A 20,141-nucleotide genomic window follows, 5' to 3' on the forward strand; every position below is an offset into this window, starting at 1 on the left:
CTTGTCGGAACTGCTAGCCCGCCAACTACTGCCATATAAACTGGTGGACTCGGAGGCCTTTAGAAAATTTGTGGCCATTGGCACACCACAATGGAAGGTCCCTGGAAGGAAATATTTCTCCCAAAAGGGCATCCCAGAGCTATATGGCCATGTTCAGTGGCAAGTGAATGTATCTCTGGCACACAGTGTTGGTGCCAAGATACATCTGACCACAGACACGTGGTCTAGCAAACACGGGCAGGGAAGGTACATAACTTTTACTGCTCACTGGGTGAACCTTCTGACAGCTGTCAAGCATGCAACCCGTGGCACCTGTGTGGATTTGGTGTTACTGCCACGGATTGCATGCAGGCCTGCCTCTTCTTCTCCTCCTCCTACTCCATCCTCCATCTCCTCCTCAGCTGACTCCTCCTTTTCCACTGCTACCGCCTCTTCCGCTGCACCCCCCAGCTCCTCAGAACCTATTCGACGTCCCAGGTGAGGCGTTGCCATGCTGTGCTGCGGCTGTTGTGCCTGGAAGCCAAGAGCCACACTGGTCACAGGCCGATCAGTGCCTAATCCTCTTTTCTCTACGTTGAATGCCTAATTGTTGGGGCCTCGGAGGAATTCAACATCTGTGACGACCACGTGTTATCGAATTTCACCTATTATCATTTGGGGTTTATTCAAGAGGGGGGATTTCGTTAGCCATGTTTTTAATCCAATTTTATATTTTTAGTTCTTTTAAACATATGCATTTGACATGTATTTGTACTGGCCTGCAGTAAAATTGATATCCTATGACCGTCTAATATACCTCTAGCCACATAATCACTTGATGTTTTCTGTCTGGTGAATGCCTAATGTTTGGGGCCTGTACTCCACTGGCCTGCAGTAAAATTGTTATCCAATGACCGTCTAATACAGTATACCTACAGCCACATAATCACTTGATCTTTTATGTACGGTGAATGCATAATTTTTGGGGCCTGTAATCTAACTGGCCAACAGTAAAATTGTTATACGGTGACCGCCTAATGTACCTCCAGCCACATTATCAATTGTTGTTTTCTGTATGGTGAATGAATAATTTTTGGGGTCTGTAGTCCACTGGCCTGCAATAAAATTGATATCCAATGACCGTCTAATATACCTCCAGCCACATAATGACTTGATGTTTTCTGTCCGATGAATGCATAATGTTTGGGGCCTCTACTCCACTGGCCTAAAATAAAAAATTTCTAGGCTTCAGCAGGGCACATTTTTGAGTTTCCCCTTAAAACGCATAAAAATGGCCCCTGATTAAAATACATTTTTTTCGTGGGAATTTTTGCTATTGATCGCCCTCTGGTATGTCACTGTCCATGTTGTGGGATGATTTGTGCACTTATAGTAAGTATTTGGTGTTAAACAGGCAGGAAGTGCTCAAACCCATATGCAGTTGTGCATGTGTATTCAGGGGAGCAAATCCTGCACTTGTAGCCTGTTGCTAATGGCGATCCCCAAAAATGCATACAGTGGAGGATGCCCGCAGCGGACCACAAGTACCACAATAGACATCCTACACAAGATAGCAATTATGTGGATGTGATAACCAATATAACAATGTCCTCCACAGTAGGAAATGTTGGCTAATCTCTCAATTTTAACATCAGTATGAGGGTTTAGTAAGACCGCAGAGTGCAGCTGTCTTTGCAAATGTTATTATATTGGCTGCAAATATGAGCAGAAGGTTTTTCAGGTTCGCCTGCCATTAAAGTGAATGGGGCCCGAAGCGAACTTGCGGTTCGCAAACATTTGATCACGTTTGCGAATCGTCCCGGCAGATATTCGTCCATCACTACTCACTTCCACCCAATTTGCAGTCGGCTGCCTGTTGTCAGGCAAGATCTTTCCCTAATAACAGAGACTCAGAAGACGCCTGAGAAGAAGTGGGTGCGTGTCAGAGCTAGCTGAGATACTGAGCCTAATAGAACAACTGCTTCTACACTGCTTTTGCAGACTCTAAGAGCCTCCCGTGTGCCTGTAAGTGGGATTATCCCCTTCTTATATGTTCTTTGAGCTCCGGAACTGAAAACAAAACCTAGTGGGAACTAAGGGAAAGGACGTCACAGCCTCCCACAAGACCAACAGACTCCCATCCTGTTGCGTCATCATTTCTAGGACCTGATGTGCGTTTCCATCTCCACTCACTTTATGATAGTTCCCTTGTTATATGCAGTCCTGTTATTAGTAACCTGCATCACATAAGTGGACAGGTCACAGCCTCCCACAATATCACCGCACTTCTCTGCTTCTCTCCTTCAAATATTCTGATCATTTACGGTAATCGGCTACAGTTTGTTCTTTTTCCACCCATTTCAACACCTCTTATTCACTAAAAAGCAGGACAAGACCTGAACCACAAATCTCACAAAAATGTAAAAAATACAAAAAACAAAACAAAACAAAAACATTTTAATAGATAGATATGAGATAAATAGATAGATAGATTGTAGGATGACGAATTGTACCAAAAACTGCTGAGAACTGAATCACAAATCTCCCAAAAGATGCAAGAAATGCAAAAAAAAAAATTGTTTTTTTATAGATATGAGATAGATAGATAATAGATAGATAGATAATAGATAGTTGGATGACGATTCATACCACAAACTGCGACCTGAACCACAAATCTTCCAAAAAATGTAAAAAAATGTTTAATAGACAGATATGATAGATAGATAGATAGATAGATATTGATAGATAGATGATAGATAGATGATAGATAATAGATAGATGATAGATAGATAGATAGATAGATAGATAGATAGATAGATAGATAGATAGATAGATAATAGATAGATAGATAGATAGATGTAACAACAACACTGTCACAAGGGGATGAAGATGTGCTGACCATTGGCTGATGGTCCAAGAATATCCACAAAAAGAAATGAGGCAGCTTGGATGACAGAGTTGTGGACCACCACCCTTTCACCCAAGCTGGAGTGCTACCTCATTTTTTTTGTAGATAGATATGAGATAAATAAAAGGTAGATATAAAGATGGATGATGATAGATATGAAAATATCTCAGGTTAAGACAAAGCCACAACACCCAGAACCCAATGCCCTTCCATTTATACAGAAGCATATACCTGTGATACAATTACATGAACCTCCTGACTCTGTCGTTCTAGCGGTGGCTTTTGTTGTCCTTGGTTTCTGTGTCGTTACTAGAGAAGAAAAATTGGATGAATTAAACCAATGTGTTTTCATCCTTTAAACACACATAATTTGTGAACATGGTTACCTTCAGGATAGATGAGCTGGAGGCCCGGGCTGAACGTTAGCACAGCATTTTTATTGATCAGACAATAGTAGGTTCCTTGGTCCTTCTCATCAAATCTCTCAATGACCAAGGTGAACAAACTTCCTGACATTTTTGCTTTGAAACGGTTGCTGTCACTTGGATCCCTGTATATTGGTTTGTTTAAGTTGCTGAGAAATAGAATAGATTCTGGATATGTGGCCCCTTTCTTCTGACGGAACCAGAACACCCCAACATCAGTGGCTTCTCTGGATTCCCCTTGACAGTTCAATACCATAGACCCTGAGCTGCCCCTCTGCAAAGGATTGCTGGTAAGCTTTAACTGATGAGTGCCTAAAAGAGATGCATGTGACATCTAATTATTAATATTGTTGTTGCTTTTGTGGTTATCAGATAGATGCGTATGCTTGCCACAAGCAGGAGCCAGCATGGCCATCATGTTGATCCCCCTGGCACAGCAGCTGAACCCACGAGATCAAGTGAGGGGCAATAACTTGGATTCCAAGTACATCTCCTACAGGTAATGCAGGGATGCCCAACCCGCGGCCCTCCAGCTGTTGCAAAACTACAACTCCCAACATGCCCTGATAGGTGTAGGCTGTCCAGGCATGCTGGAAGTTGTAGTTTTGCAACAGCTGGAGGGCCACAAGTTGTGCATCCCTGTCCTAATGGATTCAGGTATACAGTAGATATATGACATTACATTGTTGCTTTGTAAAACAAAATAAACATTTGTGATAAAATAAATAAAATAATGTAAAAAAAAGCAATAAATACAAATATATAAAAGAAATACATATATAAAAATATGTAAATAAATAACAATGTTATGATACCAACAATGTTTTTTTTTATATGGAAAATTTTGAAAATTTAGCATTACATGGTGCCTAATGAAAATGTGAAATCAGATCTGGGTTCTAATGGTGATTGCTGGGGGCTGAGAAGTCAGGCCGGGTGGCTTTTTTTCTGGTGAGGCAAATATATTTTTATTAAAGGGTTTATTCTATAAAAAGTATTTATCACCTATCCACAAGGTGATAAATATTGTAGCATTGAGCGCGAATATTCGAATTACGAATTTTAATCGCGAATATCGGCATTTCGAGAATTTGCTAATATTTTGACAAGCAACTTAAGCAGGGAGGAATCATGACGAATCATGACGAAAAAATGACGAATATTCTAAAAAACAAATATATATAGAACTATATTCTATAGTGAGTGCTATATATTTGTTTTTGACCCACACCTGTATTGATCGCGTAACATTCGCATATTACACGATCTTTACCTTGCCGATTTTTCGAGTAAAAAAAAAAGAATGTAGAATATAACGAATATTCGAATTCGCGAATATTCGACAAATATTCTACAAAATATTCACGAAATATCACGAATTCGAATATGACCCCTGCCGCTCATCACTAAAATATTGGATTGAAATGTCTGACTGCTGGAACCCCCACTAATCCTGAGAATGAGGGAATGAATGCTGCGTCATTCATCTTTATGGGATTGATGGAGCGCTATTCTTGGAATTGATGGTGGTCCCAGCATCGGACTGTCAGGTCAAAGACTTAAAATTATGGTTGGCAAGGTTGCTTAAATAAGGCTGGAGGATTTTGATGGCTATGTCACTTTATGTAAGGAGCTGCTAGGTTTGAAGGAGCAGAACATTCGCTATGGTTGCCAGAAGGACTGGAATTTCTCATGAGTGCCATCTAGCTAGCTCTTCTAATTAATAAATCTGTTCTGTGTATTTTATAAGGGTGCTTCTGTGGAGCTCAAGTTTTATAAGATGATGAGCTTGGTTGCTGTTAACAATTGTTAAGTAATTTTTCTTCGAGGAAAAAAAGGAGGTAAGGGGGCCCAAAGAAGAGCAAGGGCTTATGTATATAACATGCAATAACGGCTTGGCTTAGTTAAACTTATACACTGATCTCGGACCTCATCTCAATTTAGAAACAACAGAGCTCCAGCCAATTAATAATCCAACACAACCACTCTTCTTTCCTCATGTGAAGGAATGGTCATCAGGGTCTACCAGACAACTCAGAAGCTCTCTCCAGCAGGAGTTTTCATTGCTATCAGTGTTCGACTGAGGTTTCTTAGGCCTACCAGAGAAAATTATTCTCAGGGCTCATTCAACAATAAAGTCAAATAAATTTTGATTCAATGAGATATACCGTATTTTTCACCCTATAAGACGCACCTGCCCATAAGATGCACCTAGGTTTTTGAGGAGGAAAATAAGAAAAAAAAAAATTTGAACCAAAAGGTGTGCTTTTGGTGGGTTTTGAACTAATGGTGGTCTGTGGATGACACTATTATGGGGGATCTGTGGATGACACACTGTTATAAGGGATCTGTGGAGGACACTGTTATTTGGGATCTGTAGATGACACACTGTTATGGGGGATCTGTGGGTGACACACTGTTATGAAGGGGATTTCTGGATGGCACTGTTATGGGGGATCTCTGGATGGCACTGCTATGGGGACATCTGTGGATGACACTGCTATGGGGGGGTCTATGGATGACACTGCTATGGGGGGGGTCTATAGATGACACATACATAGCATCTTATGCTATGTGCCATCCACAGATCCCCCTCATAACAGTGTCTCTGCAGTGTGAATGACCCCATCACAGGGGCTGGGGGCCGGCATCTGGATTAGGAATGACAGCGGGGACCGGCGTAGTCCCTGTATTCTAATGCACCGGCCCCACTCACTGTTATATAATGTTATCTAACCTGCATTGTTAAGATATAATAATCATGTGTAATCCAGCTGTATTACTTACAACTAAGTTCCATAGCAGAGAGGAGGGAAGAGGCAGGCCGGGAGAATGGGTGTGCGACGCGTCCCCGCTGTTATTCCTAATCCAGATGCCGGCCCCCAGCCCCTCCTCTCTCTCAGTTGATACATCCGCTGACCCGCTGTGCGGCATCGCAGCAGCCGTGTATCATTGTAAATTGCAGCATCTGCCCCATAAGACGCACTGGTGTGCGTCTTATAGGGCGAAAAATACGGTAACTCATTATGGACTCCAAAGGTGTCTCCAAATGTATTTTTTTCTTCTAGAAGTTTGGTGCCCACTATGGTTTCAGAGCCTCAACTCACCTTAGGATCCTCTGGTAGGCCAGTCTGATGCTGATCACTACTTAAAGAGGTTGTCTGGGCTTTTTATTATTGATGACCTATTCTCAGGATAGGTCATCAATATCAGATCAGCGGGAGTCTGAGACCCTGCACCCCCGCCGATCAGCTGTTTGAGGAGACAGCGCACTGTGTGCACATGCCCTCTTCCGGCTCTCCGCTGTATGTCTATAGAACAGCAGCAGCGGACAAGAAGAGAGAAGGGAGATGGCATGTGCGCACTGTGCGTGCAATCTCCTCAAACATCTGATTGCTGGGGGTCCCGGGTGTTGGACCCCCACTGCTCTGATATTGATGACCTATCCTGAGGATAGGTCATCAATATGAAAAAGCCCAGAGAGCCCCTTTAAGTTAAGCATGCTCATTCGATGTGTTTTATTTTTACTATATCTCAATGGATTTTATTTTTAAAAGATTTTATAAAGATCCTGTTCACACATCCAAGCCCAAGGTTACTTGTTGTCTAAGACACAATATAGTATCCTGCAATCAAGATCCTGCCCCGTCAAAAGTGTTCCCTGTTATACTGAATGAATTTTTCTTTTATTTATTTTTTAACATGGACAACATCATTTGTGGTTTTCTATAGAAGCAGTTCTAGAAAGAAATTCTATTTACGACTTGACAAAAGTTGTGAAGATAGAGTCGTCACTGACTGAATAATAAAGGGGTGAATTTTTGAAATGACGAGAGGGATTTTTCATGGGGGAATCTAAATATCATGGCAATTGATTTAGCAGTAAATTTTCATCTACTATCAAAAATCAAAAATTAAAAGCTTTGATAAGCAGGTCAAATAATGGTACTGTTTGGTGTAAATGATCATATCTGGACTCTATCATGATAGATCATTAATTGTTACAGCTTTTTTTATATTATATTTTCCATAATTCTTACCACATAGAAAATTTGCAGTATATAGTTCAATAAAACCATCATGCAAACATAAAATATCACATCATGGTATTATAATCTATTTAATCCACCCCCTCCAACTAACGCTACGGGAAAGGCACAAAACCCCCTCTCGCAATAATCTGCTTTTTCAAGTCCATAATAATTCTTATTTTTTGGGTATTGAATCCAAACGTTTTCAAAAGGGGATGACGGAAAATCCACTTAATAGCAATAACTTTTATGGCATAAAATAAGAGTTTATGATGTCGTTTTGAAGCTAAAACCAGGAAAGGATTCAAAATAGATGAAAAGAAGAATCTGAATTTTAGATGTTATCTCCTTGTGCAATCTACACCTGGTTTCAGCTTCAAAATTGTATCGAAAACTTTGAACAAAACCTAAACGTGCATGGGCAACCTTAGGGAAGCATTCAAAGAAGTATCCTCAGCTTCAACATTCCAACGATATATATATATATCATAGGGGTAAACCATATGGCTGCTACGGTGTTCAAGGGAGTGACCAGGTTGACCTTTATTATAGTTGGTATTGTGGAGTATTAATAGAGTAATGAGCAAGCACTCATACACTTGGCAACCAAATTGACATGTGCAGAAAATATTTATTATATCCCCATAAAATACAAGTAATAAAATTTATAAGAACAATGTAGCAATAATATACAACATTACAGTCACTTATATTGTGGTAGATATGATCAACACTATATTCATATGACTCAATAGTGTCGATAAATTCAATAATATATATCACACCAAGAAACTTCAAGTATATGCTGTTATTTGGGAAGAGGGGGTATTATCTTCTAGCGCTCTATCCCAATTTGGGAAACTGAATGTCACTGAAAATGTTGTAGGTGTATTCACTGGGAGCGCAATATGTTCATAAAGTGTCCACAGGAATCCTGATAATGTGAAAAGTCTCTTATAGCTGATCCTTTTAAGCTCGATATGAGCTTTGGATTGGAGAAAACTTTAAATCGATGTTTGGCTTACCGTCTAGCGTCTGCTGTCTCCCTATTGCTTCAATGGAGCTTTAAATATTTGCTGGCTTATTCAGTCGCTCCATACAGCAAGCTGGTTTAAATTTCGCAGGAGTTCCAAAGATCGCAGGAGTTGCCACTCTGTTCCGCAATTTCCTTTGGTGCAGCTTTCGACGATAAGAATAGTTAATCCTTTACTGTAGAGATTTTCTTCTGTATGGCCATACAGTGTTATCGGAGGCTTTTCAATGCAGGTACATCACTTGTTTCACCATACGCGTTACGGGTAGATTCACTCTCCCTTCCTCAGTGGTGACCGTAACGCGTATGGTGAAACAAGTGATGTACCTGCATTGAAAAGCCTCCGATAATACTGTATGGCCATACAGAAGAAAATCTCTACAGTAAAGGATTAACTATTCTTATCGTCGAAAGCTGCACCAAAGGAAATTGCAGAACAGAGTGGCAACTCCTGCGATCTTTGGAACTCCTGCGAAATTTAAACCAGCTTGCTGTATGGAGCGACTGAATAAGCCAGCAAATATTTAAAGCTCCATTGAAGCAATAGGGAGACAGCAGACGCTAGACGGTAAGCCAAACATCGATTTAAAGTTTTCTCCAATCCAAAGCTCATATCGAGCTTAAAAGGATCAGCTATAAGAGACTTTTCACATTATCAGGATTCCTGTGGACACTTTATGAACATATTGCGCTCCCAGTGAATACACCTACAACATTTTCAGTGACATTCAGTTTCCCAAATTGGGATAGAGCGCTAGAAGATAATACCCCCTCTTCCCAAATAACAGCATATACTTGAAGTTTCTTGGTGTGATATATATTATTGAATTTATCGACACTATTGAGTCATATGAATATAGTGTTGATCATATCTACCACAATATGTGACTGTAATGTTGTATATTATTGCTACATTGTTCTTATAAATTTTATTACTTGTATTTTATGGGGATATAATAAATATTTTCTGCACATGTCAATTTGGTTGCCAAGTGTATGAGTGCTCGCTCATTACTCTATTACTTCATTTGCCTTTAAGAGAGGGTGGGGTGATTCCCTCTATATGAGCTTGCAGCACCATACCTTAACTACTTGCTAGTGAGCCACCACAACCTACCACTATTTATTGTGGAGTATTAACCTAAAGGTAATGAAAAGGAGATGGGCCTCAAACGAGCAGGTGGTTTGCTCTTGGACTTCCTTGCCTCTATGTAAACTTTTGACCATTCCAATCAACTCCAATCAGCTGTAATGTTCTGCATCTACCTCCTTGTGCCATCTTTGTAGTGAGGCAAGATATACTCCTATTTACCATCATTTGAGAATTCCAGTGATACAATGAGATATTATTTAAGATTGAGAGACTTCATCAATCCGTCATAGCTATAGACATCTCCAGAGACAGTGTTCTGCTAAACTTGTGTATCTAAAGCTTGTCCTATTCATGATATAGCTGTACGACAAACGATGACACATCTACTGTATTTCTCATGACTCTACTATCAACACCCAGGGTTAAATTGGCCAACCATTTTTATTTCATGAGATAGTGCGAAATGCCCATATTCGGTCCAACTTTCCCATGTCATGGGGGGATACTCAGACCCCCTCTACATATAGAATAGTCAGCTGATCAAGCCAGATCTTTAATCTAAAATGATCAGCTTAGGTCTATTATTTATGATACTGTCTCATGGAACCCATGCAAAACTTTAAATGAAAATTTCTAACAACAAAGAACATGTAAAAAAAAAAATCCATAAACTCAAGCCTGAAGGAAAGATATATATTTTTATGGAGTTCATGTATGCAAATCATTTGCAAAACCTGGCAGTATGGGCTGACTATCTTACGAGGTACGGGGTGGATGGTCTTCCAGTTGTCTCCCGATGGCATACTTATTCCCCTCTCCCCAGTGATGTAAACATGCACAATAATACCTATTGAATATACTGCATAATGATATCAACTCATGCAAAAAATACTAAACATTTTCATAATTATTATTAGTGTCTCCGAGATTTTATGTGGATCCATTATTTTCTGTAATTACTAAATGATGAAATGAAAGGAGAGAATTAGCATTTTTTCTGTCTTTACTTACTGCAGTAATAATTTACGTGAATAATATTTAATTGAAAAAATTTAAAAAATATTTATACAGCACCAAAATATTCCTCTAAAAGCAACATTCTGTCATAAAAAGCTATTCATTTCCTGTTGCTTATACATTTTTTATAGAGAGAATTTGCATAGACAGTTGTATATTAAACAGTAATAGGCAAATTCACAAGGCAGCGTTTTTTGCCACTGTCAAAATATTTTATTACTCAAAAGCAGAAGCATAAAAAAAAAGCTGAAAAAAAGTTGAAAAATAAAAAAGCAAAACGCAACTATAAAAAAAATACAAGAAACAACATATACTATATTAAAATCTTCATCGGAGACACCTTTAATATAAAAGAAATAATAATTTTGTTCCTGCAAAATAATTATGGAAATTGATAATTAGAAATGTGACTTACATAGGAAGAGGCAGAGAAAAACTGTGAGAGAGGTGATGGCTAACATAGTGTGAGAGACCATTACGGGGCTGCAGTCCTCGCCGACTGACAGTACAGGACATGATTCACACACCTGGGGTCTCAGCACTAGAGAGGATGTGATGTCAGACACACAAAGATGAACTGTAAAAATGCAGAAAACAAAGTGAAAGATAATACAGAGTACATAAAATAATATTAGGTACTCATCAATATAGACCAGGGAATACTACAGTGTTCTAGCAGTGTAGATAGACTCTAAATACATCCTACATACATGTGCCCTAAATAAATGGGCCCTATATAGATGGATCCTAGACAGATGAATTGTAAATAGATGTATCTTAAAGGGGTTTATTTTAAAGGGGTTGTCTGGGTTCAGAGCTGAACTCGGACATATCCTCTTCTTCACCCAGGCAGCCCCTCTGAGATAAGCATTGGAGCATTTCTTCCTTGCTCTGCGCTGTACAAACTTACACTGCTAGGCGGAGGCTCCCACCTAGCAGTATTCCCGGTGACTGATGGGCGGGCTTTAGTGCTGCCCTAGCTGTTTTACAGGCTAGGACAGTGCTAAAGCCCGCCCATTAGTGCTGGTGACATCACCGGGAACACTGCTAGGTAGAAGCCACTGTTTAGCTGAGACCCGGTACGTCATCAGATCTAATGAAAAAGCCCTTGCCTTGCGCGGGTCAGCACATTAAATGTTCTGATGATCATCTCAGAGGGGCTGCCTGGGGGAAGAAGGGGATATGTCCGGGTTCAGCTGAAACCCGCACAACCCCCTTAAGTAGACAGAACCTACAGAGAAGGATCCTCAACAGATAGATCTTAAATAAGTGGATTTTAAATATATTGGTGGAGATTTAGCAAAGTGGTGTAAAGGAAAACTGAATTAGTTGTCCATAGCACCCAATCAGATTCCAACTTTCATTTTCCAAAGAAGCTCTGAAAAATGTAAGGTGAAATCTGATTGGATGATATGGCCAACTAAGCCAGTTTTCCTTTACACCAGTTTTGATAAATCTAACCCATTGACTTTAAATAGATGAACCCTAAATAATTGTCTTAAATAGATAGACCCTAAACAGCTCCAAATAGATGGACCCTTGATATGTAAATCCTAAATGGATGGTTTTGGACTTTTGGAAGTCAATTCTTGAGACAATTCTTCTTGGAAAGGGATTAACATGTTTTATTGGAGATGAGCAGCAAGGCAGATTACAGAGTAGATTGAAAATTCAAGAAGACTGCAGAATGCAAAGTAAATAATGGAATGGTAGAATGGTCTGGTCTGGAATGAAAGAATCGTTGAATGGTATGGTGCTATGGTGGAATGGTACTGTTTTTTTCACAAACAATAGATTTTTATACCCAGGATAATACAGGTATCATCATAAATAGGGATGAGCGAATCGACTTTGGATGATACATTCAAAGTCGATTCACATAAGACTTCGTTTAAATACTGTACGGAGTGAGCGCTCCATACAGTATTGGAATGCATTGGCCCCGATGAGCCGAAGTTATTACTTCACAAAAAAAAAATCCCGAACTCGGGTTCTGTTCCAAGGTACCTCTTGGAACCGAACCCAAGTTCGGGAAATAATTTTTTGCAGTAGAAATTAATTTATGAAGCTATTGCTTATTGCGAGACTTCGCAAAGCAATAACTTCGGCTCATCGGAGCCAATACATTCTAATGCTGTATGGAGCGCTCACTCTGTACATTATTTAAACAAAGTCTTATGTGAATCGACTTCGGATGTATTCGCTCATCTCTAATGACATCAGAACACTATTATGCATAACGGAAGCTACACCTCCTGGTATACTTTGAAATTCTTAATTTGCTAAACATTTTCTGTCACTCCTAAAACTTGACTACCTATTATAGTTTCTTAGGAGTCATATAACAATAATCTTTGAAGGGGTTGTCCAGTTTCCAATATTGATGACCTAACCTCAGGATAGGTCATCAATATCATATCGGCAGAGGTCCGACTGATAAGCTGTTTGAAGAAAACAAATTGCTCATGGGAGCGCTGCGTTCTCTTCATTTTATACCTGCTTGTTGTCGACATTGCAGTGATGAGCAGGTGGGACGTTGTAGTTACACTGCTTCCCTTTCAGGTAAACTGAACAGAGGAGCTGTAATTACCCCTTCTCACTGCTGCAATGTCAACAGCAAGCAGGTAAACAATGAAGAGAACAAAGCACTCACAGGAGCTCTGCATTCTCGTCATACAGCTGATCTGTGGGGGTGTCGGGAGTCGGCCCCCCATCTATCTGATATTGAAGACCTATCCTGAGCATAGGCTACCAATATCGGAAACTGGCAACCCCTTTCGTTTTACTTTATATTTTGTTCCTGTCCTCTGAAAGGAATATATTGGCGATAAAACATTACAAATTTTGTCACTAACATATAATTTTGACACTATGGTAATATATCCACACTGACTCTATACCAGGGATGGCCAACCTGCGGCACTCCATCTGTTGCAAAATTACAACTCTCAGCATACCCAGACTGCCTAAAGCTATAAGCGTACAGCAGGGCATGGTGGGAATTATAGTCCAGGTCAACATTAACACATAGATACATGTATTAGAAGACATCCTAAAATTGATTAATACAGACTTTCACTCTCTATTAAGAACACGAGACGTTACGTCACACACTAATAGACGAACTTTGTCACTTTCTAAAGTGGGAATATAAGATGGCTGACTAGGACAACATGACTGACTATCCAATAGGACCTTATTTTTCATACAGATGGGTAAAATATGTATAGATCCTAAATAGATGAATCCTAAACATGTGCCTGAAATACATGGACCCTCAATAGATGGACCCTAAATAGATGTACTCTAAGTTAAATTATCCTAAACAGAGATTATAATTGAGTTGTCCATGGGATGACTAGTGAAATGTCTTCAAGAGAAAATACAACAGGTCCAGTTGCTCCAACATATTACTACTGATGATCCTAAATAGAAGGCTCCTAAGTAGATGGATCCTAAGCAGATAGACCCTAAAAAGATGAGTCCTAAATATACCTAATATATGCCTTAGAAATGGACCCTAAGTAGAATGATCCTTAGAAGATAGATCCTAAATAGATAACCCCTGTGGCGAAAGTAACCTCGCCACTGGGTTTTGGAGGGGCCTGTTTGCCAGCCTCTTGCCTCAGGATTATGGCCCATGTACATTCTGGAAGGAGAAGATAGACCGGCCGCACAGCCTAAATCTGTGTAACTGTTTTGGGCAGGAAAGCCATGCTTGCAGTCGGACAAATGTGACTTCCGTGGAATTCGGCAACCCCTGCTCGGATCTGGGTGATTTTTGGATATGTTGTTCGCCCAGATCAGAGCTATCCAGGGATGTATAATTAGGGGGATATGTGGGGTTTTGAAGTGTTTTCTGTGTTTTGGGAAAAATGTGCATTTTCTGCCTGTGAGTGATTAAGTTAATTGTGTTTGGTAATTATATCACAGGCAGAGCCCATTGTATTTTGTTAATTTTGTCACAGGCAATGCCCATTGTATTTTGTTAATTGTGTCACAGGCAATGCAATTTGTATTTGTTGATTGCATCACAGACAATGTCCATTGTATTTTGTTAATTGTGTCACAGGCAGGGGGGGGGGGGGGGTTGTGTACAACTGCTGGGAGTGTTTCAATACTTTAAATGCAAGTGATTGGCTAATGTAAAATCGATCTCAGTCTTCCACAAGGTCCCCAGGGGGAGTGTCCCTTGCTGGAAGACCTGCATAAAAGGCTGACAGGTAGCCCCATTAAAGAGTTCCTGTTTTACCCTCAACATAGAACCTCGTCTCATGTGTGGGGGGAAAGGTTGCATCTACACTGGGGAATGCTATATGCTGTATACTCCTCTGGCTATAATCCCTGAGCTCTTTTAAGAGCTTGGTCCTGTATCGCTCTCTGAAGGAAGAGAGGTTCACCCACTGGAACCTGGAAACCCTGTCATAGGTCCAGGGTGGGTAGAAGACAGCGAGATCCCAACCAAGCTGCAGCAGTTAGTGGGATCGGCAGTGATTATGGTGTAAAGTGGAGTGCTTGGAGCCCTCGGGAAGCACTAGGAGCATCCATCAACAGAGGTACCCAGTCGATGTGCCAGGATATCTGTTACAGTGGTGGCAGCAGTGGGATGTCGTCCTAGTGCGAGGAGAAGCAGCTCAGAGACAACATTCGTCGATTTACAAAAAAACGCTTGTCCCCGTACAGCGCCCCTGGCTACAGCAGTATGGAACCAGATTGTAACCAAACAGCGTCACTAGACGAGGAGGAACTGATTGATCGGGATACAGTCCGGAAAGGCATCTGGTATGAGGCCCTAGAGGGCGTACAGTGTCGGCAGGGCGAGAGACTACCCAGCAAGGACCAGCGATGGCAGATGCGACTAGCCCTATGGATGCCCCTCCTGGGAGAGCAGCCGAGGATTGTGGGCCCTACGTCGATCAGGTTTTCCGCCAGCACCTACGTTAGTGGCTCCAAACCCCACTTCTCCTTCTCCGCCTCCTCCTCCACTTCCACATCTGAATTATCTGCGCGCAGCACCAGTCAGCCATCAGCCAGTAGCTGGAAGCAGTGTAGTACTGCAGTGGGGAAGAAGCAACAGGCCATGCTGAAGCTGATATGCTTAGGGGACAAACAGCACACTGCCGCAGAGAAGTTGCAGGGGATAAGAGACCAGACTGAGCTGTGGCTCTCGCCACTCAACCTACAACCAGGCATGGTTTTGTGTGTGATAATGGTCGTAACTTGGTGGCGGCTTTGGATCTAGGCAAGCTCACACACATCCCATGCCTAGCCCACGTCTTAAACTTAGTGGTTCAGCGGTTTCTCAAAACCTACCCCAATTTGCTTGAGCTACTGGGGAAGGTGCACCGTGTGTGCACATTTCTGCAAGTCATCGACAGCTTCAGCCGGTCTGTCAACACTGCAGCAGCCCTTTTAATTGCCAGCTCACCGACTGTTGTGCGACGTGAGCACACGCTGGAACTCGACGTTCCACATGTTGGCCAGGCTTTGTGAGCAGCAGAGGGCAGTAGTGGAATACCAGCTGCAACATGATCGTCGCCTTTCCAGTCAGCTTCCGCTAATCAGAAGCGAGGAGTGGGCATGGATGTCTGACCTCTGTGAGGTTTTAAGAAACTTTGAGGAATCAACACAGATGGTGAGCGGCGATAACGCTATTATCAGCATCACCATCCCACTTCTGTGTCTACTCAAATGCTCGCTGCTCACAATTAAGGATGAGGCTTTGCGTGTGGAAGAGGTGGAAATGGGGGAAGACATTACACAGGGTGATAGCCAGACCACCCTCCGTCTGTCTTCTCAGCGCGAATTAGAAGATGAAGAGGAGGAGGAGCAGGAGACGGTTGCCTCCGCTACAGAGGGTAGTACCCATTGAAGTTTAATTCCATCTGTGCAGCGTGGGTGGGCAGAGGAGGAGGAAGCTGATGAGGAGATGGACAGTCATCCTCCTGATGACATCAGCAAAGTCTTGCCTGTTGGTACTCTGCCACACATGGCTGACTTCATGTTAGGCTGCCTTTCCCGCAAAACCGCGCGTTATACGCATTTTAGACAACACGGATTACTGGGTGTTCACCCTTCTCGACCCCCGCTACAAAGAGAACTTCTCATCTCTCATTCCTCAGGTGGAGAGGACGAGCAAAACAGTGCAATACCAGAAGGTCCTTGTTGAAAAATTGCTCCAAAGTTGATAGGGCAGACATCCAAATGGATCATCGCCGTCACGGGGACGTGCGATCGCCTAGAAGTTATCTAGAGTCAACAAAGCGGCAGCAGGCCATCACCTACAAGTCCAGTCTCAGTAGCCAAGAGTCTGGTCAACACAATCCTCACCATGACGGCACACTGGGTGAACTTTGTGGAGGCCGGGTGCAAGTCGGCTGCTGGCACCAGACTTGCTCTCCAATAGATCCTCGTTAACGGAAAGTGTACTCATTCCAATAACACGGCCTCTTGTTATTTATCGTCACTACCTCCCCTAATCGGGAGTGGGTAAATGCTGCGCGCCTGCTGCCTTCCTTGGACACGTGTGCTTTAATAACTTGACCCACCCTACCTGGGTGGTTCACAATTAGGAAAAAAAAGGGGCAAGGCAACAACAGCTAATCAGAATTCAGCCGTTTCTCAAGTTCCCTCTCCGGCATCGAACCCTGATTCCCCGTTACCCGTAATCACCATGGTAGGCGCAGAAAAGAACATCGAAAGTTGATAGGGTAGACATCCGAATGGATCGTCGCCGTCACGGGGACGTGCAATCACCCAGAGGCTAACTAGTCACCAATGCGGCAGCAGGCCCTCGCCCCTAATGTTTTAGATGGTCAGATCAGCAGGCCCTTGCTTCAAATGTTTTTGAGGGTCACCAGCAGGCCATTAATCATAATTTTTCAAGGCTGTGTATGATGCCCTCCTTTATGTGTAACAAAGGGTGTTTTGCCGGTTCCTTGTAATTTTTGGCAGCCCTTTCACTTAGTGCATAGGCTTTATGAGTGTAGGAGTCCCACTACCTGAACAATTGTACCACAATGTGAATGAGGCCCTCCTTTATGTGATATACAGGTTGTATCGGAGTGCCTCTTCCTTGTCATTTTGGGCAGCACTTGCACTTTATATACAAGTAAATTTACAGGAAAGAATGTTTATTAACAATTTTTCCTCTAAGGCTCCATTCATACGTCCGTAACATGTTTTGCAGATCCGCAAAACTTGGACACTGGCAATATGCGTGCCGCATTTTGCGGACCGCACATCGTCGGCACTAATAGAATATGCCTATTCTTGTCCGCAATTGCGGACAAGAATAGGACATGTTCTATTTTTTTCGGGAACGGAATTGCGGACCCGGAAGTGCACATCGTGCTGCCCCATAGAAATGAATGGGTCCGCAATTCCATTCCGCAAAATGCGGAACGAAATTGCGGACGTATGAATGGAGCCTAAAATTTACCTTTTTTTCGGTTTGGTGCGCATTATTGTCAGTCTGTAAAAGTGGCGTACTACTCGGACAACATGGTTCCCAGCAGCGACCTGGGAGTCCAAGATGCATCCAGACATCCTCCCCATGCTGTTCCTGAACCATTTCGGTGGTGTTTTCATCTATTTCTGACCTTTTCCTATTAACCAGACACCCTCCCCTCTTCAGAGCAGGGAGTGCCTGGTTTAATGCTCGGGTTTCTCCTACAAACTTCCATTATACTCGGGTGCTCGGTAGACCGTAGAGTACCCGAGCATCCCGATGTGTTCGGCCAGAGCACCCGAGCACTTTGGTGCTCGATCAACACTATTAATGATCCTAATTAGCGATTCTACTTGAGTATGCTAATTGGATGACTAGCGAAACATCTTCAAGAAAAAAATACAACAGGTCCAGTTGCTCTGACTTATTACTACATTACTGCTTTGGCAACAACACACAAATCACAGTCGCAATCCTCACACCAATGCTCTCTAGGGCTGGACAGTGACAAAAAGGCGCACCCTTTCTTCCCTTGGGGCACACCTTGATGTTGGGGCTCCTGCCTGATGGTAGCTGAGGTGCCCTTGGTGTTAGCATTTTGTATGGGTGCAAGGCAGCAGATATAGGTGCTGCAGCCGGCAAATGGTCCTGGACTCAGGAACCAGGCCAGTGGTAGAAAATAATAAAGTCTCTCTTAACTATAGTGCAGAATGGTAGATGTAGTACATCCAACGGTATTAAAGCACAGTTCCAAACAAATGACAGTGCAATTCTTCTCCTATAGCAATAGCAGCAAAGATAGGGGTTGGGGTACGCCTTCCCTCTCTCTCGAAAGTCTCTCTCTTTTTACAGAATCTAAGGCTGGCAATAACGTTCTTGCAAATTTGTCTGTAATTTTCAGGCTGAGGGGTACAGGATAAGATAGCGCTGGCCAAAATCATGTCAAAATGTGGAAGGGTGTATTGGTTTCACAGAAGCATAGTCTCTATCAGCTTTAAAGTGCATCTGTCAATGGACTGGTACCTGTGAAACTGGCTGACCTGTTACATGTGTACTTGGCAACTGAAGTCATCTGTGTTGGTCCATGTTCATATGTGCCCGCATTGCTAAGAAAAGTGATGTTTTAATATATGCAAATGAGCCTCTAGGAGCAATAGGGTCATTACCATTACTCCTAGAGGCACCGCTCTCTCTGCAAGGAGTGAGGAGATGTGGCTGCTGTGCCTCAAAGCAGAATTGCCGCTTTTTGTTGGGGGGAGCCGGGTGAAGCGGGGGCTTCATCATCATCATCATCATCATCATCATCATCATCATCATCATCATCATCATCCGTCAACACATGCAGTGCCAACATTAAGTGGCCTGGGAAAACAGTAGCACTAATATACTGGGACAGCCTGACACAGAAACCGCTGCATCACCCAGTGGCCAGCACCCCTTTTCCTGCAGTCAAGGCTCCACCACCTCAGCAGAAGGGAGCTGTGTTTCCTTCCCATTATCTACTGGTCCTGATGCTCCTGCTCTTCCTCCTCCTACTCCTCATCACTCATTTCATCAGCAATCAATCACAGAAGCAATTGCAAAAAGACAACAGTATATGTGCACTCATCCAACGGCGCAGAAGCTGAACGTGCTCATGGCCAACTTGCTGGTACTACAGTCCCTCCCTTTCCATGTGGTGGACTCTGCACCTTTCAGAGAACTGGTGGCTTGTGCCAAGCCAAGGTGGAGAGTCCCAAGCCATCATTACTTATCGAAAAAGGCAGTACCAGCCCTGCACACATACTGTATGTTGAACAGAAGGTGGGCCAGTTGAGTTCACGGCAGCGCCGACATGTGGAGCTGTAACTATGGTCAAGGACAATATATGTCTTTTACGGCCCACTGGGTATATGTGGCTCCTGACCAGCCACACCAACAACTTGGCCAGTTGTCCTCCTCTGCCTCCACTGCAGGCACAATTCGGAGTGCTCCTCCAGCATACCACATATGCAGGGCACGGTAGTGTCATGCTGTTCTGCACCTAGTTTGCCTGGGCAAACTGAGTCACACAGGGGAGTAACTTCTCCGCGTCCACCATGAAGAAATCCAATCCTGGATGTCTCCTTGCCAACTGAAAATCGGAACCATGCTGACCAACAACGGGAAAAACATTGTGTCTGCGCTGCGTCAAGGAAGGCTGAGCCATGCGCCCTGCATGGTGCA

At 42.6% G+C, this 20,141-nt stretch overlaps 1 protein-coding gene across 1 annotated transcript in view; it reads right to left on the bottom strand.

The window, feature by feature from the left end:
- The window catches only part of CD8A (CD8a molecule), a 28,490-nt gene extending 17,496 nt beyond the window's left edge, over positions 1-10,994 (bottom strand). Inside the window, exons 1-3 of the mRNA XM_040419273.1 lie at positions 10,902-10,994; positions 3,274-3,624; positions 3,119-3,196 (exon numbers count right to left, since the gene is read on the bottom strand). Of these exons, the coding sequence (XP_040275207.1) occupies positions 3,119-3,196; positions 3,274-3,624; positions 10,902-10,962 (490 nt within the window). The 5' untranslated portion in view covers positions 10,963-10,994. The remainder of the gene's footprint in view (positions 1-3,118; positions 3,197-3,273; positions 3,625-10,901) is intronic.
- Between the last annotated feature and the right edge of the window lie 9,147 nt (positions 10,995-20,141).

This window comes from Bufo bufo, chromosome 2 (assembly GCF_905171765.1).
Source record: "Bufo bufo chromosome 2, aBufBuf1.1, whole genome shotgun sequence".
Taxonomy (NCBI): domain Eukaryota; kingdom Metazoa; phylum Chordata; class Amphibia; order Anura; family Bufonidae; genus Bufo; species Bufo bufo.